General features: G+C 56.1%; 1 protein-coding gene across 1 annotated transcript; it reads left to right on the forward strand.

Annotated features, from left to right (window-relative positions):
- Positions 1–825: 825 nt before the first annotated feature.
- LOC139604384 (serine/threonine-protein kinase pim-1-like) lies at positions 826–3,351 on the forward strand (the record flags this gene model as incomplete). Its single annotated transcript, XM_071455554.1, has 5 exons — positions 826–1,440; positions 1,554–1,604; positions 1,808–2,174; positions 2,820–2,996; positions 3,245–3,351. Coding segments are annotated over 5 exons (1,317 nt in total), but the record flags the coding sequence as incomplete, so codon positions are not given.
- Between the last annotated feature and the right edge of the window lie 18,484 nt (positions 3,352–21,835).

Raw genomic sequence — 21,835 nt, forward strand, 5'->3', positions numbered from 1 at the left:
ACCAGTGGCATAATTCCCTGGTGGCAAATCGTGTGACAGAAGCTTGAGCTTGTCCTCCAGGAGAGATTCTTGGCAAGAGCAGACAGGAGAAGATTCCCGGAAAACTGAAACAGCTTTCCAGAAGCGAAATTAAAATGAAAGAAACAATCCAAGATATTTTTCTCTATTTATTTCTATGCTCCCCTTTTCCATGGGGCACTACTTCTCCATCCCAGTAATTCCAGGTGCACTGCACCTCTAAGATCAGTGGCTTAGTGATTTTTAGACACTCTAAAATACCATGAGCCACACACAGTTTTCCTTCCCCTGTTTTTACTGGAAGGCAACACTGGAGATTAAGTGCAGTGCTGGGCTCAGGTAGGAATCCTAGCCCAAGGGAAGGTGTCCCGCCAGTGTTTGCCCCTCAGCCAGGCCAATGCAGAGCAGCAAGCGAGGGGATTGCTGTGCCAGTGTGCAGGAGTCAGGGCTCTGCACCTGGGCTCAAGGCTGCAAAGTTCCCGTGTTTGAACGGACTCAGGGGCTGTGCCCGGGGCGCGCGGGGCTCGAACGTGGGGCTCGTGGGGCGAGCGGGGAACGGACACGGGGACGAACGGCCCCGGTGCTTCAGTTGCAGCGGCGGCGGCAGCAGCAGCAGCGGCAGCAGCAGCGGCGGCAGAAGAAAAACAGATAGCCTAGAACGATCTTTATCGTTCTCTCTTTCTTCCTCTTTTTCTCTTTCTTTCTCTGTGTCTCCCTTTCCCGCCGTCGGGCACCCTTCTCCCGGGGTCCCTTGCCCGGCGTCCCTCTCCTCTCCCCGCCTCCCTCTCCTCTCCCCGCCTCCCTCTCCCCCTGCCGGGCCGGGCCATGCCCCCGGCCCGCCCCCGGCCCCGGGCGGGGCTGCCCCGTGCCCGGCCCCGCCCGTCCCGCCGCGGTCTCGCCTCCGCCCGGCTCTGGCCCTACTGGCGGTGGCGCTGCTGGGCGGGCATCAGTGCCGTGTGCGGGGGCGGCATCGCCGCCCTTCGCCTCCGCCTGGCCCGAGCCCGGCCCCGGCCCCGAGGCAGGCTCCAGCCCCGAGCCCGGCCCCGGCCCCGGCCCCGGCCCCGGCCCCGGCCCCGGCCCCGGCTCCTCCCGAGGCCCGCGGAGGACACAGGCGGCGCGGCCGCTGCCGCCGCCTCCGCTGCGGCTTCCCCGGCCCGAGCTCCGCCGCTCGGCAGCGCGGCCGCCGGCCCCGAGCCTCCCGTGCCGCGTTGCGAGGAGCGAAGGCCTGGGCATGGCCGGCCCGGGGCGGCTGAGGGGCGCTCGGGGGCCGTTGCTGGCCCCGGGCCGAGCGCTGACAGCCGCGTCCCGCCCGCAGGGACGGCGCCCGAGGCCCTGCAGGAGCGCTACCGCCTGGGTTCGCTGCTGGGGCGCGGAGGATTCGGCAGCGTCTTCGCGGCCACGCGGCTCTCGGACGGCGCCCCGGTGAGCGGCGGGGCCGGCGGCGGGCGCAGGACTAGGGGGCGGAGGAGGAGGAGGAGGATGGGGCTGGGCAGGGCGGGCGGCGAGCTGAGCCCGCTGCTGTCCTTGGCTTGCAGGTGGCCATCAAGAGGGTGCCACGGAACCGCGTCCGGCACTGGGGCGAGCTGGTGAGTGAGCGGGGCCAGCGGCAGCAGCCGGGGCTGCCGGGCGGGGATGAGCCGAGGCCCGGCACGGTGGAAGCCGCCAGGACGCCTCGAGGGGGAGCGGGCGTGGGCGCAGCGCAGGGCGCAGAGCATCCCGGGCTGGCTCAGGGCTTCCCCAGGCCTGGCATGGCATCGGCCCCACTGAGGGCATCGTGCTCCTCCCGCAGCCCGACGGCAGCAGGGCCCCGCTGGAGATCGTGCTGCAGGCCAAGGTCTCCACTGGCTTCCCCGGCGTGGTGCAGCTGCTGGAGTGGCTTGAGCTCCCCAACGACATCGTCATGGTGCTGGAGCGGCCAGAGCGGTGTTTGGACCTGCATCGTGTCATTCGGGCATGCCGGTTCCTGCCCGAGGAGGTGGCGCGGGAGCTGTTCCGCCAGGTGCTGGAGGCCGTGCGGCACTGCACCAGCTGCGGGGTCCTGCACCGCGACATCAAGCCAGGGAACATCGTGCTTGACCTCGCCACCGGGCAGGCCAAACTGATTGACTTTGGCTGTGGCACCTACCTGCAAGAGACAGCCTACACCCACTTTGCAGGTGAGCCCACGTAAGGGTGTACTCCTGGTCCCGGGATCTCATGGCCCAACATCTCCCAGCCCAAGCTGGCTGTGGCAGTGGGGATTCTCCCTTTTGCTGCCAGTCAGGGGACTGAGTCTTCAGCTGAGTTGCTTTAGAGCGGGGCTGGGTGGGGAGCCATCTTCCAGCCCTGCTGGCAGCCTTTGCCAGCCACTCTGCCCAGGACTGGGGCTGGGCTGGGGCAGCCAGCCCGACCAAAACCCCTGTGAGTAGGGGTAGCCGAGAGGGGGGGGGAACCTGTGCCCCAGCCAGTTTGGTGTGCAGGCAAGAGGAAGGGCTTGCACTGCTCCACTCGCCCTGTTTGCCTTGGCTTCCTAATATTTTTGGGGCAATGCAGGCAGGGAGGATAAGGGCATGTTTTCCCCAGCACAGAGAGGGTTTTTCCTTTGCATGTCATGGTCAGGCTTAACCGGGGCTTCCTCTGCCCTCTTCTGACACCAGTGGCTTCTTTTCCAACCCTAAGTTTGTGCACAAGTCCCAGGTGCTGGCAAGAGGGCAGTGGTCACCCTGTGTGCCACTGATGCAGGCCCCGCAGGCCCAGGGGTGCTGGGGCCAGGCTCTGGGAGCAGCAGCATCCCCCTGCTGAACTCCATCTGTATTCCATAGGAACACCATCCTACAGCCCCCCGGAATGGAACGACTTTGGCTGGTACCATGGCGAGGCAGCAACGATCTGGTCCCTGGGCATCCTGCTGCACCAGATGGTCTGTGGGGAGCACCCTTTCAGGAGGGGCCGGAACCTCAGCTGGGGCCAGCTCCCGCTGCCACAAGGGCTCTCTCAAGGTGGATCCTCTTCTCTGGGCACGGGGGGAATCCCAGTGCTGGGAGCCAGCAGCGGGCTCGTGAGCATCCTGCTCTGGCAGCTGCTGAGGAAGTGGCACATGTCCTGCTCTCCTCCAAAACAGGGAATGGATGGGAAAGTTTAGGCCCAGCCCTGAGCGCATCCAGCAAGGCCTGGGCATGGCAATAGTGGGGCAAAGCAGACAGGAGCCTTCTCTGGCTGACCGGCAGTTTCTGCTTTCTCTGCCCAGAGTGCAAAGATCTGATCAGGTGGTGTTTATCCGTGAACTCCTTGGAAAGACCCACATTAGAAGACCTGTTCTCTGATCCTTGGGTGCAGGATATTCCTCGGCCGTAGAAGAAGGGAGAGAGCCACAGGCACACTTTGATCCAGGGCCCTGGTAAGCTGCAGCTCCACACATGCCTTGGCAATCAGAAGCAAAGGAACCCAGACCTTTTTGTGCTGCCTGTGTCACTGCACAGGGTCATGGGATGGGCACACGCAGCCCTTGTGCTGCAGCTGAGCTGCTCTGCCCAGCACTGGTGGCCGCCATCCAAGCTGGTTTTGCTTGTGCTGGTTCCCTGACAGCTGGGGCCCTGGGCAGAGCCCTGAGAGCCTGGTCTCCCCCCAGGGAAGGAGAAGGAGCCCCTGGAGAAGCTGTACCGGGTGGGGATGCTGCTGCTGCTGCTGCTGCTGCTGCTGGAGACAGCCAGGATGGCACCAAGGATGAGAAGCTCTTCCTCAGCCTGGCCACTGGAGGCTGAAGGTGATGGACTTTGATTCTGGCACCTTCTTCAAAGCCAGACTCCACAGGGAATTTGCAGATGAGTCCCCACCCAGGGAAATGCTGCCAGATTTGGGCATGGCCCAGCCTGGCTGGGAAGCAAAGGTTCCCCCTCTGCTGGGGCAGATGCAACTCATTCTTCAGTCGCTGCCCAGCTGCTTTTTGGCAGGGCTGGGGCATGGGCTGGGCTGCGTACAAATGGGAGTGGGCTCCTGGCCCTGGCAACAGCCCCCAGCAGCCACCGTGGCCTGGGCTGGGGCTGGGGCTGGGGCAGCCAGCCCGACACAAGCAAAGCCCCATGGTGGGAGCAGAGGTGGGACTCCAGAAGCTGTGCAGGGGCTGCTTTGCTCTGCAGGCAAGGAAGGGCTGGGCTGCTGCACTGCCCTTGTTTTCTTTGGGATCACCGTGATTTTGGGGGGCAGTGCAGGGTGGAAGTGAGAAAGTGTGGGCTTCCCTCACCCATGGCTGGGATTTTCCGTACCATGTAGGAGTTGGGCCTTCCTCAAGGCCCTGACAGAGATAAGATTTTTTCCCGTTTTTCTTGTTTTCCCTTTTTGTCTCTAATCTCTTTTCAAGAATGTGTTGTTTGTTTTTCCACAGGAAGCGTTCCAGGTGGTCCAGTGTGGATTGGGAAGTGCTTGGGAGCAGCTGTGGCGTGGATGGGCGGTGGCCTTGGAGAAGGCTGAGGCCATGGTTTGGGAGCAGCTTTTCTTGCAGCCGTGGCTGGCGTGAGGTGGGTCCCTGTGTGCTTGGCAGGGTGGGATCAGAGCTTTTGGGAGATGGCAGCGAGCACAGGAGCATCCTGCTCTGGGCAGCTGCTGAGGGCTGGATGTGCCGTGGCTGGCTGCAGGCTGGGCACATGTCCTGCCCTCCTGCTCTGCTGCCAAAGGCAGCAGGGATGGGCAGCTCTGGGCACAGCTCTGGGCACAGCCAGCATGGCCTGGGCACCGCAGGCCTTGGCACAAGGGCACAGGAGCCCTCAGCTGACGGGCACTTTCTGCTTTCTCTCCTTGCAGCCGGGCTCTGCGGCTGCTGAGGCTGCTCTGGGCTCTGCCAGGGCTCTGCTGGGCTCAGCCCTGGGCCCAGCTGGGCTGGCTCTGCCCTCACATTGCTCTGACAGCTTTGCATCAGACGAGCCCCTTGCGAGCACAGCGCCTGAGCTTTCTGCTTTGGCAGCTGAGTGAGACTCTGCTGCAGGCCCAGAGATTGCAGCTGGGGACACACATCCAATTGGCAAGAACCCAAACCCTCCACAGTCCCAGCTGAACGCCTGGATCTGCACAGGGTGTTTGTCTGTCCCATTCTTCCTTCTTGTTTGGCTGGAATTGTGCAATTGCACTTTCTTCCTCCTCTAGAAGTGCCTGAGTGGGCCAAAGCTGGCGAGTGGGCCGTGTTCCTGAGGCAGTGCAGTCTGGAGCTGATGGATGGAGAATTGCCCTTCTTCACTGCCAAACCAGAGCAAAAAGCCCTAAGTGGCACTTGGTGTCTCTAAGAAATCCCTGACAGTTTCAAAGGGAATGTGCAGCTCCTTGCCAGGCTGAGAAGGAAGGGCATCTTCTCAAGGATTTGGGCTTTGACAGAGTTTCCATTCCCAGTCCTGCTTGGAGCGGGAAGGGCACAAAGCAATTTCCTCTTGCTTTGAGCACAATTTCAAATGACAATGTTGGAAACAAAGCCCAGAATCTTTTCAAAGGCTGCTGAGGTCAGTAAGATCCACGCCATCAGCACATTTACAATGTAAATAACTGAGTTCCCCTTTAAAAAAGATCATTTACCTCTTAATGCAAAGTTTCAGAACTTTTTCACTAACACTTGGGTTTTGTTTTCATCTTTCACATTTTATATAGTTTTTTTTCTTTTTCCTTTTTTTCCTTTAAATAGAAAACATGTCCTACAAAAGGAGTGTCCTTTGCTCCTGGTTCCTGTGTGGAGCAGCTCCCTTGCTGCTGGCTGAGCTGCTCAGGCAGAGCCCGGCAGCTCCTGGCCCTGCAGGGCTGAGGCTTTTCCCCGTTGCTGGGCACAGACTGATGGAGCAGCACTGCTGAACACGGGCACACACAGAGGGCCCAGCAGCAGCTGCCTTTGGCCACCTGAGGCTCCAAGGCCCAACCTCTGAGCAGCCAGGGCTGGAAGAGACTGGCAGCATCTGATCCCTGACTCTGGGCCAGGGCTGCACAAATGACCCCACAGCAGCAGCAGCAGCAGCAGCAGCAGCAGCAGATGGAGCTGACTTTCAGCACAGCCCCTGCCCCTGTTCCCTCCCGTGTGCAGCGGTGTCACAGCAGCCTGAGGCACCTGGGAGCCCCCAGTGCCAGCAGGGGCTTGAGATGGCAGCCCTGGGCTCCTGGAGGCTGTGCAAGGAACGGAGCTGGGCACTCCCTGTCCATGGGGAGCTTGCAGATGGAAAAGGCTGCTGTGCCCAGGCAGCTCCAAGGGCACAGAAAGGAGGCTCTGGAGCACTGGATCAGTGCCAGTGCCACAGTCCTGGGCAGCAGCCAGCCAGCCCTGGGGGAACAGAGGGCACAGCAAGAGGGACAGAAGCAGGCAAGGGCAGAGACTGGGAAGAGCCTGGCCCGCGAGCAGGAACAGCTGCTCCATTGCACTCTTGGAGAAAGCTCTTGGCTGCTTCAAAGTGCTGAAAGGTGTGAAGGGCAGAGAGGAGGCCACAGCAAACAATGCTCCTGTTTGCACAGCCTCCCCTCTGCGTGTCCCAGAAGGAATTGGATGGACTGGATTCGTCTCTCCGAGTGCTCTCGTTCAGCATGAGCAGTTCAGCACCAGGAGCTGAAGGAGCTGAAGCCTCAGGCCACAGGAGCTGGGCAAGAGGGAACTTCTGGAGCAAAGTAATGCTGCTGAAATAGCCCCAGCTGAATGCAGCGGATATCATCATGGAATCACAGAATCCTTTCTGTTGGAAAAGCCCTCTGAGCTCACCCAGTGCAGCTGCTCAGCCAGCAGTGCCAAGCCCAGCACTAAAGCACGTCCCTGAAGTGCCAAGGCCTGGACAGCAGCCCTGAGTGAGGCCTGGACAGCAGGCCCTGAGCCCAAGGTGGCCTCTGGAGGAACCTTCCAAGCAAAGGTTATCTTTGTATCTGCTCCCTGCTGAGATATGCATGGTCATTAGCACTGTGGTAGATGTAGCCACTCCTTAGTGAAACATGGATGGACCTTTGTGTATTTAGAAGCCAGAGAAGGCCATGAAATCTGACATCTGGCCTTGTGTGGGGCTGAAGGATCAAAGTCAGCTGCCTTGGCTCCTCCTTGAGGCCTGGCCAGGCTTTGGGAGGGAGCCAAGAGGAGGATGAAAGCAGATGTTGGCACACTAGCAGTGCTGTCAGTTTGTTCATGCAGCACTGTCAGAGCTGGGCCCTCTCCCAGCGGGCTTGGAGCCTCAGCTGGGGCTGGAGGCACCTGCAGGAATTGCCAGTGCCCAGGAGTGGCTCTGCAGCCCTTGGCTGTGACAGCTTCCCCAGCTGCTGTGTGCATCTGGGGGATGGCAAAGGCTGAGGGGAAATGCTGCTGCATCTTTCTTAACCACTGCAGGCAATCTTTGGTGGGGATGATTGGGTGCATTGCTGAGCTGCTCCTTTTGTGATTCTTTGCTGCTCTGAACTGCAGGAAATGACACTGATTCCTTCAGCTGGAGTCTGTGTCTTTGGTGCTGACTTTGCCCACTGGTCAAACCAAACTGGCCCAGTCTGGCCAGATCCCAACCAAATGTCACTTGTTCAGTGTCAATGTGAGGCATCAGTGCCATCAGAAATTCCCAGATGGGAAGCCCTTCCCTGGAGTTCCCTGGCTCTAGAGTGGGCTGAGGTGGGAGCCCCGTGGGAGCAGTGGGGCAGTCGGGTAAAAGAAGCTGCAGCCCTGGATGTCTTCAAATACATCCAAAAATTGCACATGGAAGAGGAAAAGGACTTGTGGGTTTGGGCAGACAAAGATGAATTTGTTAAGAGTCCATTGGAAACAGCAGCTTCAGAAGGAACAATTATTGTTGGAATGCTCCCACATGGAGCAAGAGCAGAAGGTTTTAATCTTGAGCTCAGCTGCATTTGTGCCAGTGAAATATCAATATACTAAATAACTATATGTATTTATTGTATAATAAGACCTTAATATATGTATATATATATCTGTATATTTATATATATCTATATTATATATATATGTCTGTATCTATCTGTCTATATGTATATCAATATGTATATCTATATGTATATCAATATCTACATATGAAATAATAATAATGTGAAATAGTGATGACAATACTAATTTGGTAGCTTTGGCTGCTCAGGGATGTAACTCTAAATACCCTACAGAACAGGATTGGCCAGGACCCTACTGTCAGTGGTCAACTAGTTGAGATTGTATACAATGAAAAAAGGAGGAAGGGATGAAATTGGCTATTTTGACAGGGTTTGGTGATACTGTGATGCAGAGGGCTTTGTCTGTTGCTGTGAAAAATACAGTGATGAAGCCTGCAGGGTTTTTCATGTCCCAGACTATGCACAAGCTGCAGGATTGGTTGAACGGGTGAAGGGGTTGTTAAAAGAGCAGTTGAAAAAATGAGGAGATGGGAACCTTTGCCCATGGAGAACCCATCTCCCTGATGTGCTCCATGCCCTGAACAATGGCCCACGGGGGAAATGGAAACCCCCTGGCTGTGCACGGCTGCCCCCAATTTGCAAATCCAACCATGGGCAGTGAGACTTGGACTGCCTGGGAAATTGTTCTGGCTGTGATGGCCCCTGGCAGGGCCAGCCCAGAGGCTGCAGGGCTGGGCCTTCATGCATTGGAATTAATGAGGATGAATTCAAAGCAAATGAGAGCCATCAATACTGAAACAGGAATTCAGATTCCTCCAGGACACTTTGCTTTGGTAACTGCTGCCTTGGAGCTTGGCCTTGCAAAGTGTTCATGTCATGGCAGGAGGAATTGATGCAGAATATCCAGGAGAAATGACAGTAATTCTGTGAAACAATAGTGACCAGGATTGGATTATTCAACCCCATGACAGGGTAGCACAATTATTGATATTGCAATATTGAGAACGATTGTGAAAAAAGGAGCTCCAGCTGCAATCACCAGCGTTTGTGGAGATAAAGGGTTTGGATGCAGCAGTCCTGATAATGGAGCCAGAGTGTGGGTCTGGAGGCCGAATGGCCCTCCCGAGGCAGCTGAAGGAGCAGCTCCTGGGAAAGACAACTCTGAGTCCTGAAAGCTGGGCAGGAACAATGGGAATGTGTCCCTGCAGCCAGGGATTGTGTGTGAGAACAAGTAGATCTGACAGGATATTGTTTTACACATGCTGCCAGACCAAATCTCCCTGTTTGCCCCAAGGGCCCCTTTGGCAAATGCTCTGATCCACGGGGCTCCATGGGAAGGCTGCTGTGACACTGAGGGACTTGCACAGGAATTGCATCCAGGAGCCTGGGTGCCCCTCAGGGACTGGGACCCGGCCCCTTCCAGCCAGAGGGGAAAGGGCCCCCCAAGCCTTGTTAGCCCCAGACAACATGGGAAAGCTGAACAGCAAAGGGCCTGGGGGCATTATTCTGGAATTAAAAAGGTGCCAGCTCCATGGACAACAGAATTCTTGTTCCTAACTCCAAGGCGATTGAGAAAAAAGAATCAAGAACGGTGTCACTGAAGTACTGCTGATGTCTGTAAGGTGTTCCTTGATAGTCAGCCAGAATCTTTGTCTGCCACAAACACCTCTAGTGTTTGACCAAGGGGTTAGTCATCAAAATGTAATGATGAGTTCTGAAGGATTGCTGAGCTTCTTTTGTAATTCTTTGCTAATGATGATGTGCTTTGCTGAGCTTATCCTTTTGTAATGCTTTGCAGCTGTGCATGATATAAATGCCACAATTCCTTCAGTTGGTGTCTGTGTCTTTGGTAGTGACCCTGCCCACTGGTGAAACAGGGCCCCCTCTTGCCTAAGTGTTAGCTGGGAAGGCAAAAAGCCTCCCTCCAAAATTGCCCCCTTGCTCCTTGTTCCCCCCCTTCATAGCCTGAGCATGATGTGCTCTGGTCTGGGCTGTGCCCGGGGTCAGTTGGGGTCACCTGTCCTGGCTGTGTCCCCTGCCAAGCTCCCCCGCAGCCCCAGCCCCTCCCCAGCGTGGCTGGACGAGGGGCAGGACAGGCCTTGGCTGTGCTGCAGCTCAGCAAGAACAAAACCATCTCTGCGTGCTCAGCGCTGTGCTCAGCACCCGGCCCAGCAGTGTCTCAGTGCCAGGGGCTGTGCCCTCAGTGCCTGCCAGGGCTCTCCATGGCAACTGCCAGGCCAGGTGCCCCAGGTGTCCCCCCCAGTGCCGGTTGCCATGGAAACAGTGCCCAGCCCTGCCCCTTTCTGTCTGGCTGACCTGGCCTTTGGCCCTGGCAGTGCCCTTGGCTGCTGGTTCCTGGTGCCTGAGCGGCCAGCGCGGCACAGGGCAGGTGGCCATGGCACAGCCCCCAGCAAGGGATCCCCTCTGGCTCTGGGCACTGACACCAGCCCTGAGCAAGGGGCCCAGGGCAGCTTTCCATGGCCACCAACCATCACAACGGCTCCGGGCATTGCTTGCCATGGCACCAAACCAAGGAACGGGTCCCCGTGGCCGTTGCCATGGCACCTGCTGGCACCAACCAGTGTCACTGCAATTGTACCTGGAACAGCCCTGGCACCGCTTTGTCCTCAGGGTTGCCATGGCAGCCCAGGGCAGCAGCAGCTCTGCAGGCAAGGGGCCATGGAACCTGGCTGCAGAAATGGCTCCTGGGGCTGCTTTCCAAGGAAACCTGAACTGATGGCGGTCGCCATGGCACCCAAACCCAGCACTGGGGTCCCTGCAGTGTCCATGGCAACAGCCCCTTGCAATGGCCCACTGCCTGTTGGGATGATGATCCACCCTCACAGCTGGCCCAGGGCAGGGCTGGAGTGCTCTTGGTGCCACCTTGGGCTTGGCACACACTTGAGGAGGATGTCTGTTTGCAATGGGGAAACTCAGGAGTTTTAGATGGCTTCAAAACTCAAAGAAGGGAAATCCCTCTTTGCCTGAGTGCAGCCACTTCTCCAAGCAAAGCAGCTCCCAGGTGAGGGAGGAGAGACACCATGGGCTTGGGGAATGTGGAGCAAGGTTGTCCACACTGGCGCAGAGCTCAAGGCACAGCTTCTCTGAGCAGGCCAGACCTCCTTAGGACAGTCCCTGCATCAATATCAGTCACCAAATGCTGCAGTCACCTCTTGTGTAATAAGAAAAGCAATAAAAGACACCCTTGAAAATAGGAATCCATATTTCCTAGAAGCTCTTTGAGCTATTTCTCCATAACTTTCAAAGGAAACCCTCCTAATGAACTGCACAGGAGCAGAGGGAAATCAAGGCAGAGCCATGGTTTGTCAGGACTTGCTTGATCCTCATGAGCCTCACTGTGCATTTGGAGCTGAGCCCTTGAACCTCAGGGCCTGGGAGGAGATTGCACAAACCTTGCCAGGAGTCAGAGTCAGAGGAAACACCCAAAGTGTCTCCAGGCATTCATGGCTCCCACTGAGGTCCCTGTCCAACACAGGCTCCTCATGGACTCCTTGAAGGAGAGAATTGGTGGCCAGGATGGCACAAAAACCTCTCAGACACTCAGTGTGGAAAGGAAAATCCAAAGTACCTTCAACACCTTGAGTGTCTCAGAGCATGAATGAGCCCCACTGAGTGTCAGTACAAAGCTCTCCAGGGACTCATTAACGCAGATAATTGGGGCCATGATTGCACAAAGCTCTCCCTGAGTCTGGATCCAAAGGGAAACACCAAGTACTTTAAAAGAACTGAAGTACCTTGAAGCATTCATGAGCCCCACTGAGTGGTGTTACTGACAAAGCCTCTGCAGGGACTAATTACAGCAGGTAATTGGAGGCCATGATTGCACAAAGCTCTCAGAGACTGCAAGGCCAAAGGCAAACCCCAAGTCCTTTGAAAAAGCTGCAGCCCCTGCAGGGAGCATTCAGGAGCCGCCAGGGCCATTGCTGAGCAAGGCTCCCCAGGGACTCCTTGCAGCAGATCCTTGAGGCCCCTGGGATGTGGGCCAGGGGGGGATGCAGAGGGCAGCACAAGGGGCTGGCAGTGCCCAGCCTGGCTGGGGCTGGGCCAGGAGGCCCCAGGGCCTCAGCACAAGGTGTCTCCTCCCAGCCCTTGCTGGCACAGACCCTGCTGTGCCCCAGGGCACCAAGACTTGGCTTCTCTTTGTCCCCAGCTGCCATCAGTGCCTCCAGTTCCCTGCTCTGCCTGGGGCCTGGGGACACTTTCTCTGTCATGTCCCTCAGTGGGAGCCACTACAAGTCCAAGAAACTTTGGAGTTGGATTGTGACTTGGAGTTCTGCAGAGGCTTCTTCAGCTCCCTCTCAGGGCCTGATGTTCAGGGCCTCAGCACAAAGGCCCAGAGGCTCCTAAAGTCCTTGTGCTGTGTCTGTGCTGCTGAGCTGGGCCGGGCTCCTGGCCCAGAGGCAGCTCCTGGCAAGGGCAGCAGAGCTGCAGAGAGACAGCTCTGGGCAGGAGCAGCTCCTGTGCACAGCCCAGCAGGGCTGGGGCACTGCCTGCAGCCAGCCCGGGCACAGCACAGAGGCACAGAGAGCTTCAAGCAGGCAGGGCTGGGAAGGGGCTGGGAAGGGCCTGGGGCACAATCACTGCCAGCCCTTGGCACAGCAACCTCTGGCTGCAGGACAATGCAGCTGCAGCTCCTGCACTGATCTCCTAAAGCTGCAACATCCCAATGCCTGCAGACTCTGGCAGTGCATCTCTGAGGATTTCTGCTGCAGGGGAGCTGAAATGCTCATGAAGCTCTCACATGCTGATCACTCACAGAATATTTGCAAGACAAGGATTTTAATTAAAATGAGGCAATTTCCTAAGCCTTTGTCTTCAGATTCCTACTACTGGAGAGTGCCAGGGAGGGAGGATAAATATTAAAGGATGATTATGAATTATTAGTTCTGAATTTTGGCAAGTGGTGCCTGAGACCACCAAACTGTTCCTTTTAGTGACCAGCAGGCTCACAGGAGATCCCTAATGTGCCTTCAGCCACTGTGCCCATGGACAGCAGCAGCAGCAGCTTTGCTGGAGCCATCAGGCTCAGTCTGAGCTGTCCTTTCTGCAAGCTGCAAAGAGAAGCTGCCCCCAGGCAGTGCCCTGCAAACAGGCAGGGTTCTGTCAGGCCAAGGAGAGTGCACAGAGCTTTGGGCTCTGTGAGTGCTGGCACAGAGAGATCAGGCACAGGGAAACACCTGCAGGAGGAAAATCTCCAGGAGGCAGAGAGAAGATCAGGGAAGGAGAGAAAACAGAACCCAGCAATGCTGTGGCAGGGAGAGTTGAGAGATGTGCACAGGATCCCCTGCAGTGCAGCCCCTCCCTCTGAACAAGCCCCCTCCCTCCTGTGCCCCAGCCAAGCCTCTGCCCTCAGGCCCGGGGCTCCAAGGTGTGCAGCCCCTCCTGTGCAGGCAGAGCTGCAGCAGAGCCGTGGGGCAGCTCTGCAGCCCCGGGCCCAGTTCCCTCTGCAGAGCACAGGGCTGGGAGCAGCTGCCCGGCCCTGGGGGCTCTGGAGGGGCACAGCTGGCTCAGGGTGACGCTGTCCCCAGGGCCCGGCTCTGGGCAATGCTGTCAGGGCAGCCAGGGAAGGAGCTGCATCTCCCTTCAGCCAATGCCAGCAGAAGGACACTTGCAAGTCCCTCTGAGATTTCAGTCCAGGCTGGGAGCTTCACCCCAGCGTGCAAACCTGTCCTAGAGCATCTCTGAGTGATAAGATCCATGGGCAAAGGCAGAGGTGTTGTGACACTGAAAATGCTTCTGGGTTGGTGGAATGAGCAACGTGAGTCCTTGGCTACAAAGGTGGAGCTGGGCTCTGCTGGATCCATCTGCTCTCACAGTACCTGGGCGTTTGTAAGAGAAACGTGGGAGTGTGAACATCCTCCAGCTGAGAAAAGTGAAAGCCCAGAGGAACTGCAAACAGAATGAAGTGACAGATAACTGTCCCCAGTCTCCACTCATTATCTTGCCTCAGGGAAATCAGTCTGTTCTACCAGAGGGCAGCAGAAATGCTCAGGGTTTCTGATATCCAAGAGTACCAGGAAGTCCATGGAAGGAGCTTAAAAAGAAAACATCAGAACTCTGAAACACAAGAGCATGTCCGTGTGTGTTGCAAAGGAGGGTGTGTGGGAAGTGGCTTTGATTTTGGTTACAGGTATCTCCTCTAACCCTTCACTGTCCTTTTCTCCATGAACAGGTGCCCACGTGCAGCCACAGCAAATGTCCAACAGCAGCTGCATCAGCCTCTTCCTCCTGCTGGCATTGGCAGAGCCGGGGCAGCTGCAGCTCCTGCACTTCTGCCTCTTGCTGGGCATCTCCCTGGCTGCCCTCCTGGGCAACGGCCTCATCATCAGCGCCGTAGCCTGCGGCCACCACCTGCACACGCCCATGTTCTTCTTCCTGCTCAGCCTGGCCCTCACTGACCTGGGCTCCATCTGCACCACTGTGCCCAGAGCCATGCACAATTCCCTCTGGGACACCAGCACCATCTCCTACACTGGATGTGCTGCACAGGTCTTTTTCTTTTTGTTCTTTATCACAGCAGAGCTTTCATTCCTGACCCTCACGTCCTCCAACTGCTACGTGTCCATCTGCAAAGCCCTGCACCACGGGACCCTGCTGGGCAGCAGAGCTTGTGCCCACATGGCAGCAGCTGCCTGGGCCTGGGGCTTTCTCACTGCTCTGCTGCACATGGCCAATACATTTTCCCTGCCCCTGTGCCATGGCAATGCCCTGGGCCAGTTCTTCTGTGAAATCGCCCAGATCCTCAAATTTCCAACCCCAGGGAACTTGGGCTTCTTGCTGTTGGTGCCTGTTTATCATTTGCCTGTTCTGTGTTCATTGTTGTTTTCTCCTGTGTGCAGACCTTCAGGCCGTGCTGAGCATCCCCTCAGAGCAGGGACAGCACAAAGCCTTTTCCACCTGCCTCCCTCCCCTGGCTGTACCTCTGTTTATCAGTACTGCAGTGTTTGCCTGTTGTTGCAGGCTCCCAGCCAGGTCATAATTAGCATTGTCTCCATGATTGCAGAAGGCTGATCCATGGCTTTATTCTACTATATTATATCATATCACACTGTACTCATTAAGGAACTCCTCCCCTTACAGGCAGTGCGATACAGCTTTGCCCTACTTGCTCAATCCCTGCAAACACCATGCAGTGGCCAGGCAGAGCTGTCAGCAAAGGAAGGGCCCAGCCAGGTGGGGCAGCCGGGGGATGCCGACAGCCTGCAGGGACAGAGGCGCAGGGCAGGGACACTGTGGGACAGCCTGGGCTGCACAGGGCACAGGGATGGGCAGCAGCTGCAAGACAGCCCTGCCAGAGCCAGCTTGGGCAGCACTTTGGCCATGGCTGCTGGGCCTGGGGCCAGGAGGGGACAAGTGACCCTTGCAGGCCTGGGGCCTCATTGCCTCCTTGTCCCTGCTCAGCAGCCTGGCAGGGGCTGCCCCACGCTCCTGGCCCTGGCATTGCACATCCCCACATGCCAGTGCCCATCCCGGGAAGAGCCCTGAGCCAGGAGGGAGGGACAGGATCTGCCTGGCCAGGGGCTGGGGCTCAGGCCTTGGCCCTTTGCATTCCTGAAACACATCCAGGTGTGCTCAGCACCAGAGACACCGTTGCCTTGCTTGTGCCCACCTGGCATCACTGCCTGCAGTGTTCTGCTCTAGCTGGAACCTGGGGACACTTTCTCAGCTGTGTCCCTGACAGGGATCTCTTCAAAGTACAAGAAACTTCAGTGTTTCAATAGAACTGAGTTCTTGAGGGTTTTGTGACATCACTGAGGGGATGGTGACATCACAGAATGGGCTGTGACATCACAGAGCTGGCTGTGACACCACAGAGCAGGATATGAGGCCATAGAGCAGAGTCTGCCATCACAGAGGGTGGCTCAATGGCATCCGAGAGTGGGCTGTGACATCACCTGGTGGCTGGATATCATCATAAAGCAGGCTGTGACATCACAGGGTGACTTTGTGACATCAGTCTTCTGTGACGTCACAGCACTGCTGTATGACATCACAAGGTGACATAGAGTTGGCTCTGTGACATCACAGGCGCAGTGTGACATCACAAGGGCTGTGTGACATCACAGGGGCTGTGTCAGGTCCCTGGGGAGGTCACTCTGCCCCAGCCCCCCTCACAGTTCCCCCCAGAGCAGTCCAACCCTGCTCGTGCACAGTGGGGTCCCCTGTCCCCCTGGGTCCCCCCGCCCCCGGCCCCACAGCCTCCCCCAGAGGATGTTCCACGAGATCGACCCCAGAGCCTGACACGGGGATGGGGGGCCGGGGCCCTGGGGGTGGCACAGGGGGACAGGGACCCCCCGGCAGCGTCCCCGTGTCCCCCAGGGCCAGAGCCTGGGCCAGGGCTCCTTCACCTTGCTACCAACGAGGCCTTGAGAGCGCTGAAAAAATCCCCAGCAAGGGAGCAGCAAAAACCAGATTTAATCTTAAGGGACAGCAGCACAAAGTTCCTTGGCAAGAGTCACTCTGCTCCTGACTGGACACTTCAGGCACACCAGGGAAACAAAGCAACAAGAAAACCAAACAGAATCCAGGCAATCAAACCAGAAATTAACCGAGAACTGTCCCCCTGTGTGTGTGTGTGAGAAAAGGACAGAGAGGACAGGGATAAAAGGAATACAGCCTAAAAGTTTAACAGAGCTCAAACTTAACCTATACTGATACTTTCAACTTCACAAATTTGCAAAAGAGCAGAGTGTAACAGCATTTAACATAACTTAAACCTATGACTTTGCAAATTTAACAGAGGAATAACACCTTACAATATTTAACTTAGCTTATAACTTATATTAAAGGTAACAACTTAGCAACTAAGAACAACTCTTAGCAGCAGTTAATTTCACTTAGACCTTGTGATTTAAACTTCCCTACAGGCCTGACTGACTCAGCTATCCAAGGCACTCCAACCCCTAAGGGAGCAGCATTTCTGCCACATTTCCCCAGCACAGGCACTCCTGTGTGCACACAGCCACAAAGAGTCAGTGCAAGGCACCTGGGACCAATTCCCCTGAGGGCAGGGAATGCTCACTGCTGATGCTTTGGCATCTCCCCAGCGGGCAAAGGGTTGAGCCTGGAGGAGTGGGGGGATCGGCCCAGGCTCGGTGCTTGTTCAGGATCCCCGAGTGCAGCAAACGGGAGAGTTCCTGGCTGGGAGAGGCCCCGCTCAGAGGGAGTCGCTGGCCCAGGAGAGCTCCAAGGGCTCCTTTTGGAGCGCTGTCTGCAGGGCCCCAAGAGAGGGGCTTCAGTCCCAGCAATGGCTCATCCTCGCCGCACTGGGCACCAACAGCTTTCTTTGGCAGGGTGAGAACAGGGATCTTGTGCCACTGAGGGAACAAAACCAGTTCCCAGGGCTGCTGCTAAAGGAAGCAGGAGCTGGTTGGGCAGCAGCAGTGCCTGGAGCAGACAGTGTTTGTGATGAGCTGCAGAGGAGCTGAGCCCAGGGGCTGTTGGCCAAGGCCGAGGCCCAAGGAGCATTTCTCAGCTGGCAGGGCGGCCTGAGAAGGGCAGGGGGGAATGCACCAGCACAGGGCCATGGAACCAAGGGACCATTGTGACACTGTGGGGCCCAGTGACACCAAGGCACCATTGTGACATTGCTGGGCCTCATGGAACCAAGGGGACCGTACTGACATTGTGTGGCTCCATGGAATTTAGGGATCATTGTGACACAGAGAGGCCTCATGGAACCAAGGGTCCATTGTGACACCAGGGGGCCTCATGGCACCATGGAGACCATTATGACACTTTGGGGTGTCATGGAACCAAGGGGCCATTGTGATACTGCAAGACTCCATGGAACCAAAGGTTCATTGTGACATTGCAAGGCCTCATGGAAACATGCAAAGTCAATTAAGACTCTTTACAGCCTCATGGAACCAAGGAGCCATTTTGACACTGAGAGGCACCATGGAATCACGGAGACCATTGTGACACTGAGAGGCACCATGGAATCATGGAGACCATTGTGCCCCTGGGGGTCCCCACAGAACCAAGAGGACCATTGTGATATTGTGGGGCCTCGTGAAACCAAGAGGCCTTTGTGACACTGCAGGGCTGCATGCAACCAAAGGTCCATTGTGACACTGCAGGGCCTCATGTCATCAGTGCTCCATTGTGACCCTGGGCAACCAAAGGAGACCATTGGGACACTGCAGGGCTGCATGGAACCAAAGCTCCAGGGCGACACAGAGTGGCCTCCTGTCATCAATGGTCCATTGTGACACTGTGGAGCCAGAGGAGACCATTGTGACACAGCAAAGCCCCAGGGTCCAAAGGTCCATTGTGACATTGCAGGGCTCATGGAACAGAGGAGTCACGCGACATTGTGGGGCCTGGGGAACCACGGAGACCATTGTGACACTGCAAGGCCTCATGGAATCCTTGGGGCCAGTGTGACACTGCGGGGCCTTATGACACCTGGGGGCCACTGTGACATTGTGGGACCCCATCGAACCTGGGGGCCAGTGTGACACTGCAGGTCTTCTTGTAATCAAGGGGCCACTGTGACACTGCTGGAACCCATGGATCCAAGGCACCATTGTGACACTCTGGAGGCCCATAAAACCAAGGGAACACAGAACAGCTCTGGCTGGTTTGGCCTCCCATGGGCTGCCTGACTGGTCCAAGGGACCTTTGCATGTAGAGGGTTACTTCTCATCTGCTGCTGAAACACTGGGGCTCTGTGCTTTCCTTCCCAATGGAAAAGAACTGTCCTTCTGCTTCAGGCACCCATGGCCAGTATTGGGATTTCACCTCCAAATTTGTTGCTATCCAGGGATTGTTCCCATAGGAATATTGCCAGGACAAATCTGGCTGGCAGTGGTTTCACAATGGTCACCTCGCATCTGTCTCCAAAACACTTGGGGAGGCTCCATGCTTCACTTCCATGGGAAAGAACTGTCCTGCTTCTCCAGGTGCCCATGGCCGAGATTGGGTTTCCACCTCCAAAATTACCTAAATCCAAAATCTGCTATTACTGACAAGTCTGGCCGGCCTTGGCCTACTGACACTCTCACCTGCCTTCCAAAACTTGGAATTCTGTGCTTTCCTTCTTATGGAAAAGAACTGTCCTTCTCAGCCAGATGCCCATGGCCACAATTGGGATTGCACCTCCAACACTGCCTGTTGTGACAGACTAGAGGAAATTGTTGGCTCCAAACATTTTGTGTGTGGGGGAGGAAGGGGCAGGTCGGGCCTTGCCCTGCCCTGTAAGCCCAGCCCTGCCCTGCCCTGTGACCCCAATGCCCCCAGGGGCCTCCAGTGGGTTTACGGTTTCTACCTGAACTGCGGCACACTGAACCCCCAGCACCGCCGTCCGAGCCTGGGCACTGGGGCCCTCTTGGCTCTACTCAGTGCTGCTGCTGTACTCGGGGCACCCCAAACCCCGGTAGGGACCCATGTCCCCCCACTCCAGGGATTGTGCGCGACTCACACTGCCCCGATCCTCCCCGCACCCGGAGCTCCGTTCGGGGTTTGCGTGCCAACTCACCAATTCGTCTGCCACCCTCAGCACGCCCTGAGGGCGCCTACCAAGCCTGAAGGGGGAAGGCCGACCCCTTGCGTGCCACTCACATTTCTATTCCTCCCACGCCCGGAGGGGGGTCCACATTATCCCCCTGGGAGGCGTCTCACTCACTCAGGCTTCTCCTGCTTCCCTCCGTTTCTGGCCGGTCCCCTCGCAGGAGTCCGGAACCGCGGTACTCGGAGGCCCACAGCTGCTTCGGGGCTCCGAGCTGCCGGGCCCCGTCTCACACACACTTCTTTCGCTTGCCTCCTACTCCTGACACCGCCTTTACTTACCCATGCTCCTCCACACTCTTTGCTCCTAGGCTGCTGCCGACCGCTCCAGATAGGGCCAGATATCCCGCAGGCCCTCAGTCCTCTTTGGGTGTGGCCTGTCCTGGACCAGTCCCCCAGACTGTTATGAATGGCCCATGAGCAGCTCTTTAGTGATTTCAGCTTTACTGGAAACAGTCTAGGCAGGGGACCCATGGGGTGTGCGCACACCACCGCTCCTCCCCAGAGGGCGTGGAGGAGGAGGAGGTCAGCTCCGTCCTCCAGCAGAGCTGGGTCTTCTTTCCTCACGAGAGTCTCTGAGTAGACGCCTGTTGGTTTCAGGTTCATAATCTTTATACTGCTCTTGGCCCACTCTGGTTAGGGTGATGAAGGCTAAAAGTTCTGACCAGGATCTTTGATATTGTCTTAAGTTCTCTTTGTTTAGAGGTGGTATTTTGATTCTTTATTTGCATGGTGGTTCGTTGTTCTAGGGGTTTTTGTTATGTAATCCTTTTCTGCTTAGTCTTATGGGAGTTTCATATTTGCTGATTAGGTGATGTAATCATCTTCTTTATGGTCTTGGGTGATTTGACATTTTAGATGAGAGTGGGAGCAGCGGGGGAATACCCAACAGTAAGGGGATTTACATAATTTTAGGACCTTTAAAAAAACAATTAAAACTAACACGGGCACTTTACATAACTATAAAACATTAAACAAACAATCTGTACCTATCATTGGAATTTTCTATTAACTCCTTTAACAATGTATTCTCTACAACACTCTGGGAGGTTGTGGAACCAAGGGGATCATTGTGGCACTGTTGGGGCCCATGGAACCAAGGGGCCAGTGTGCAAACAAGAGGCCATTGTGAGCCTGTGGGGTGTAACAGCCCAGAACACTGAAATGCTGCAGGTAACCAAAGGCTCCTTTACTCGAGTTTGGTGCACAGGAGGAACACCAGCCAGATATTCTCAAGAGGTCAACATGACACAAAATGTTACTGGCAAAGTACAAAAACACAAGAAACTTTGGAAGAGGATTTAATGCAACATCCAATTACACAGAAAACACTTTTCATAGCAGTAACTTCATTAACTTAGCTCATTTAACCTAGAAATCATTGAACACGTAAGCTGCTGAGGTGCCCAAAAAATGTTGCATATAAAGAGCATTAGAAGGAGAAGAAAGAGAGAGAGACAGAAAGACAGAAGCTCTATAGAAGACATGCATATGATTATCAGTTCCTAGGGTTCCAGTGTGGGTGAGACACAAACCCCAGGAGAAGGCAGAGTCCATACCAGGGGCTGACCTTGTGCTCCGTGTTTTTAAGCCCCCAGGCCTTTGTGGGCCTGCCCCCAGGTGGGATTTCTGATGGCTCAGGCAATCAGGGCTGGGTTAGCCCTGTCCCCACTGTGTGACTGATTGACAGCTCATCCCACGGTGTCTCAGGACATTGATCTCATCCAGCCTCTGACAGTGACCATGGTGACACCGCGGAACCTCATGGAACCATGGGTCGGTTGTGACCAGGTGGGTCCAAGGACACCACGGTGACACTGGGGAACCTCATGGGAACAAGTGGCCATTGTGACGCTGTGGATCCCCATGGAACCAAGGGAACATGGAACAGGCTGATGCCTTCAGTTTTAGCTGTCATATCTCCAGATTCTGTACTGCATTAGTCTGTAACTCTGGACTTCAGACAGAGTGTTAGCAAGTTCTCTTCACAGTGTAGTCAGACAAAACAATCCTTTTCCAGCCCCAGAACCAGATGCTGTTGCAGCTTCAGGCCCCAAAAGGGCAAACAACAGCAAATTGAGGAGAGCAAACTGGGAGGATGGGACTGCATCACCTGAGGCTGGAATTGGACATTTAACCCCAATATTTAAATGGACCAAACCTTATAAAAGTGGGAAAACCCCTGACCAGTCATCCATTTTGAGTGTAGCCTTGGCTGGGCTCTTGTCCTGCTCAAGGGGAATCCTTTGAAGGCCTTGTAATAAATCCCTACTTTATTCCTTTAACTCTGCCCAGCCTCTGTTCCAGGGAGCCTCTCCAGGCATCAAGCTGATCAGTGCCCGCAGAGCAAAGGATTGCTCAGGAAGTCTCCCTCACCCTCGCACAGTCCCATTTGACCAGGGCAAAAATCCAGTGGGGAGGAGAACATTATCTTGGGCCCTGGAAGGTGTGTTCTGCCTTTGCTTTGCATTTCCTTTCC

Source organism: Agelaius tricolor, unplaced genomic scaffold (assembly GCF_023055355.1).
Source record: "Agelaius tricolor isolate 1412-34295 unplaced genomic scaffold, bAgeTri1.0.p SCAF_50, whole genome shotgun sequence".
NCBI lineage: Eukaryota > Metazoa > Chordata > Aves > Passeriformes > Icteridae > Agelaius > Agelaius tricolor.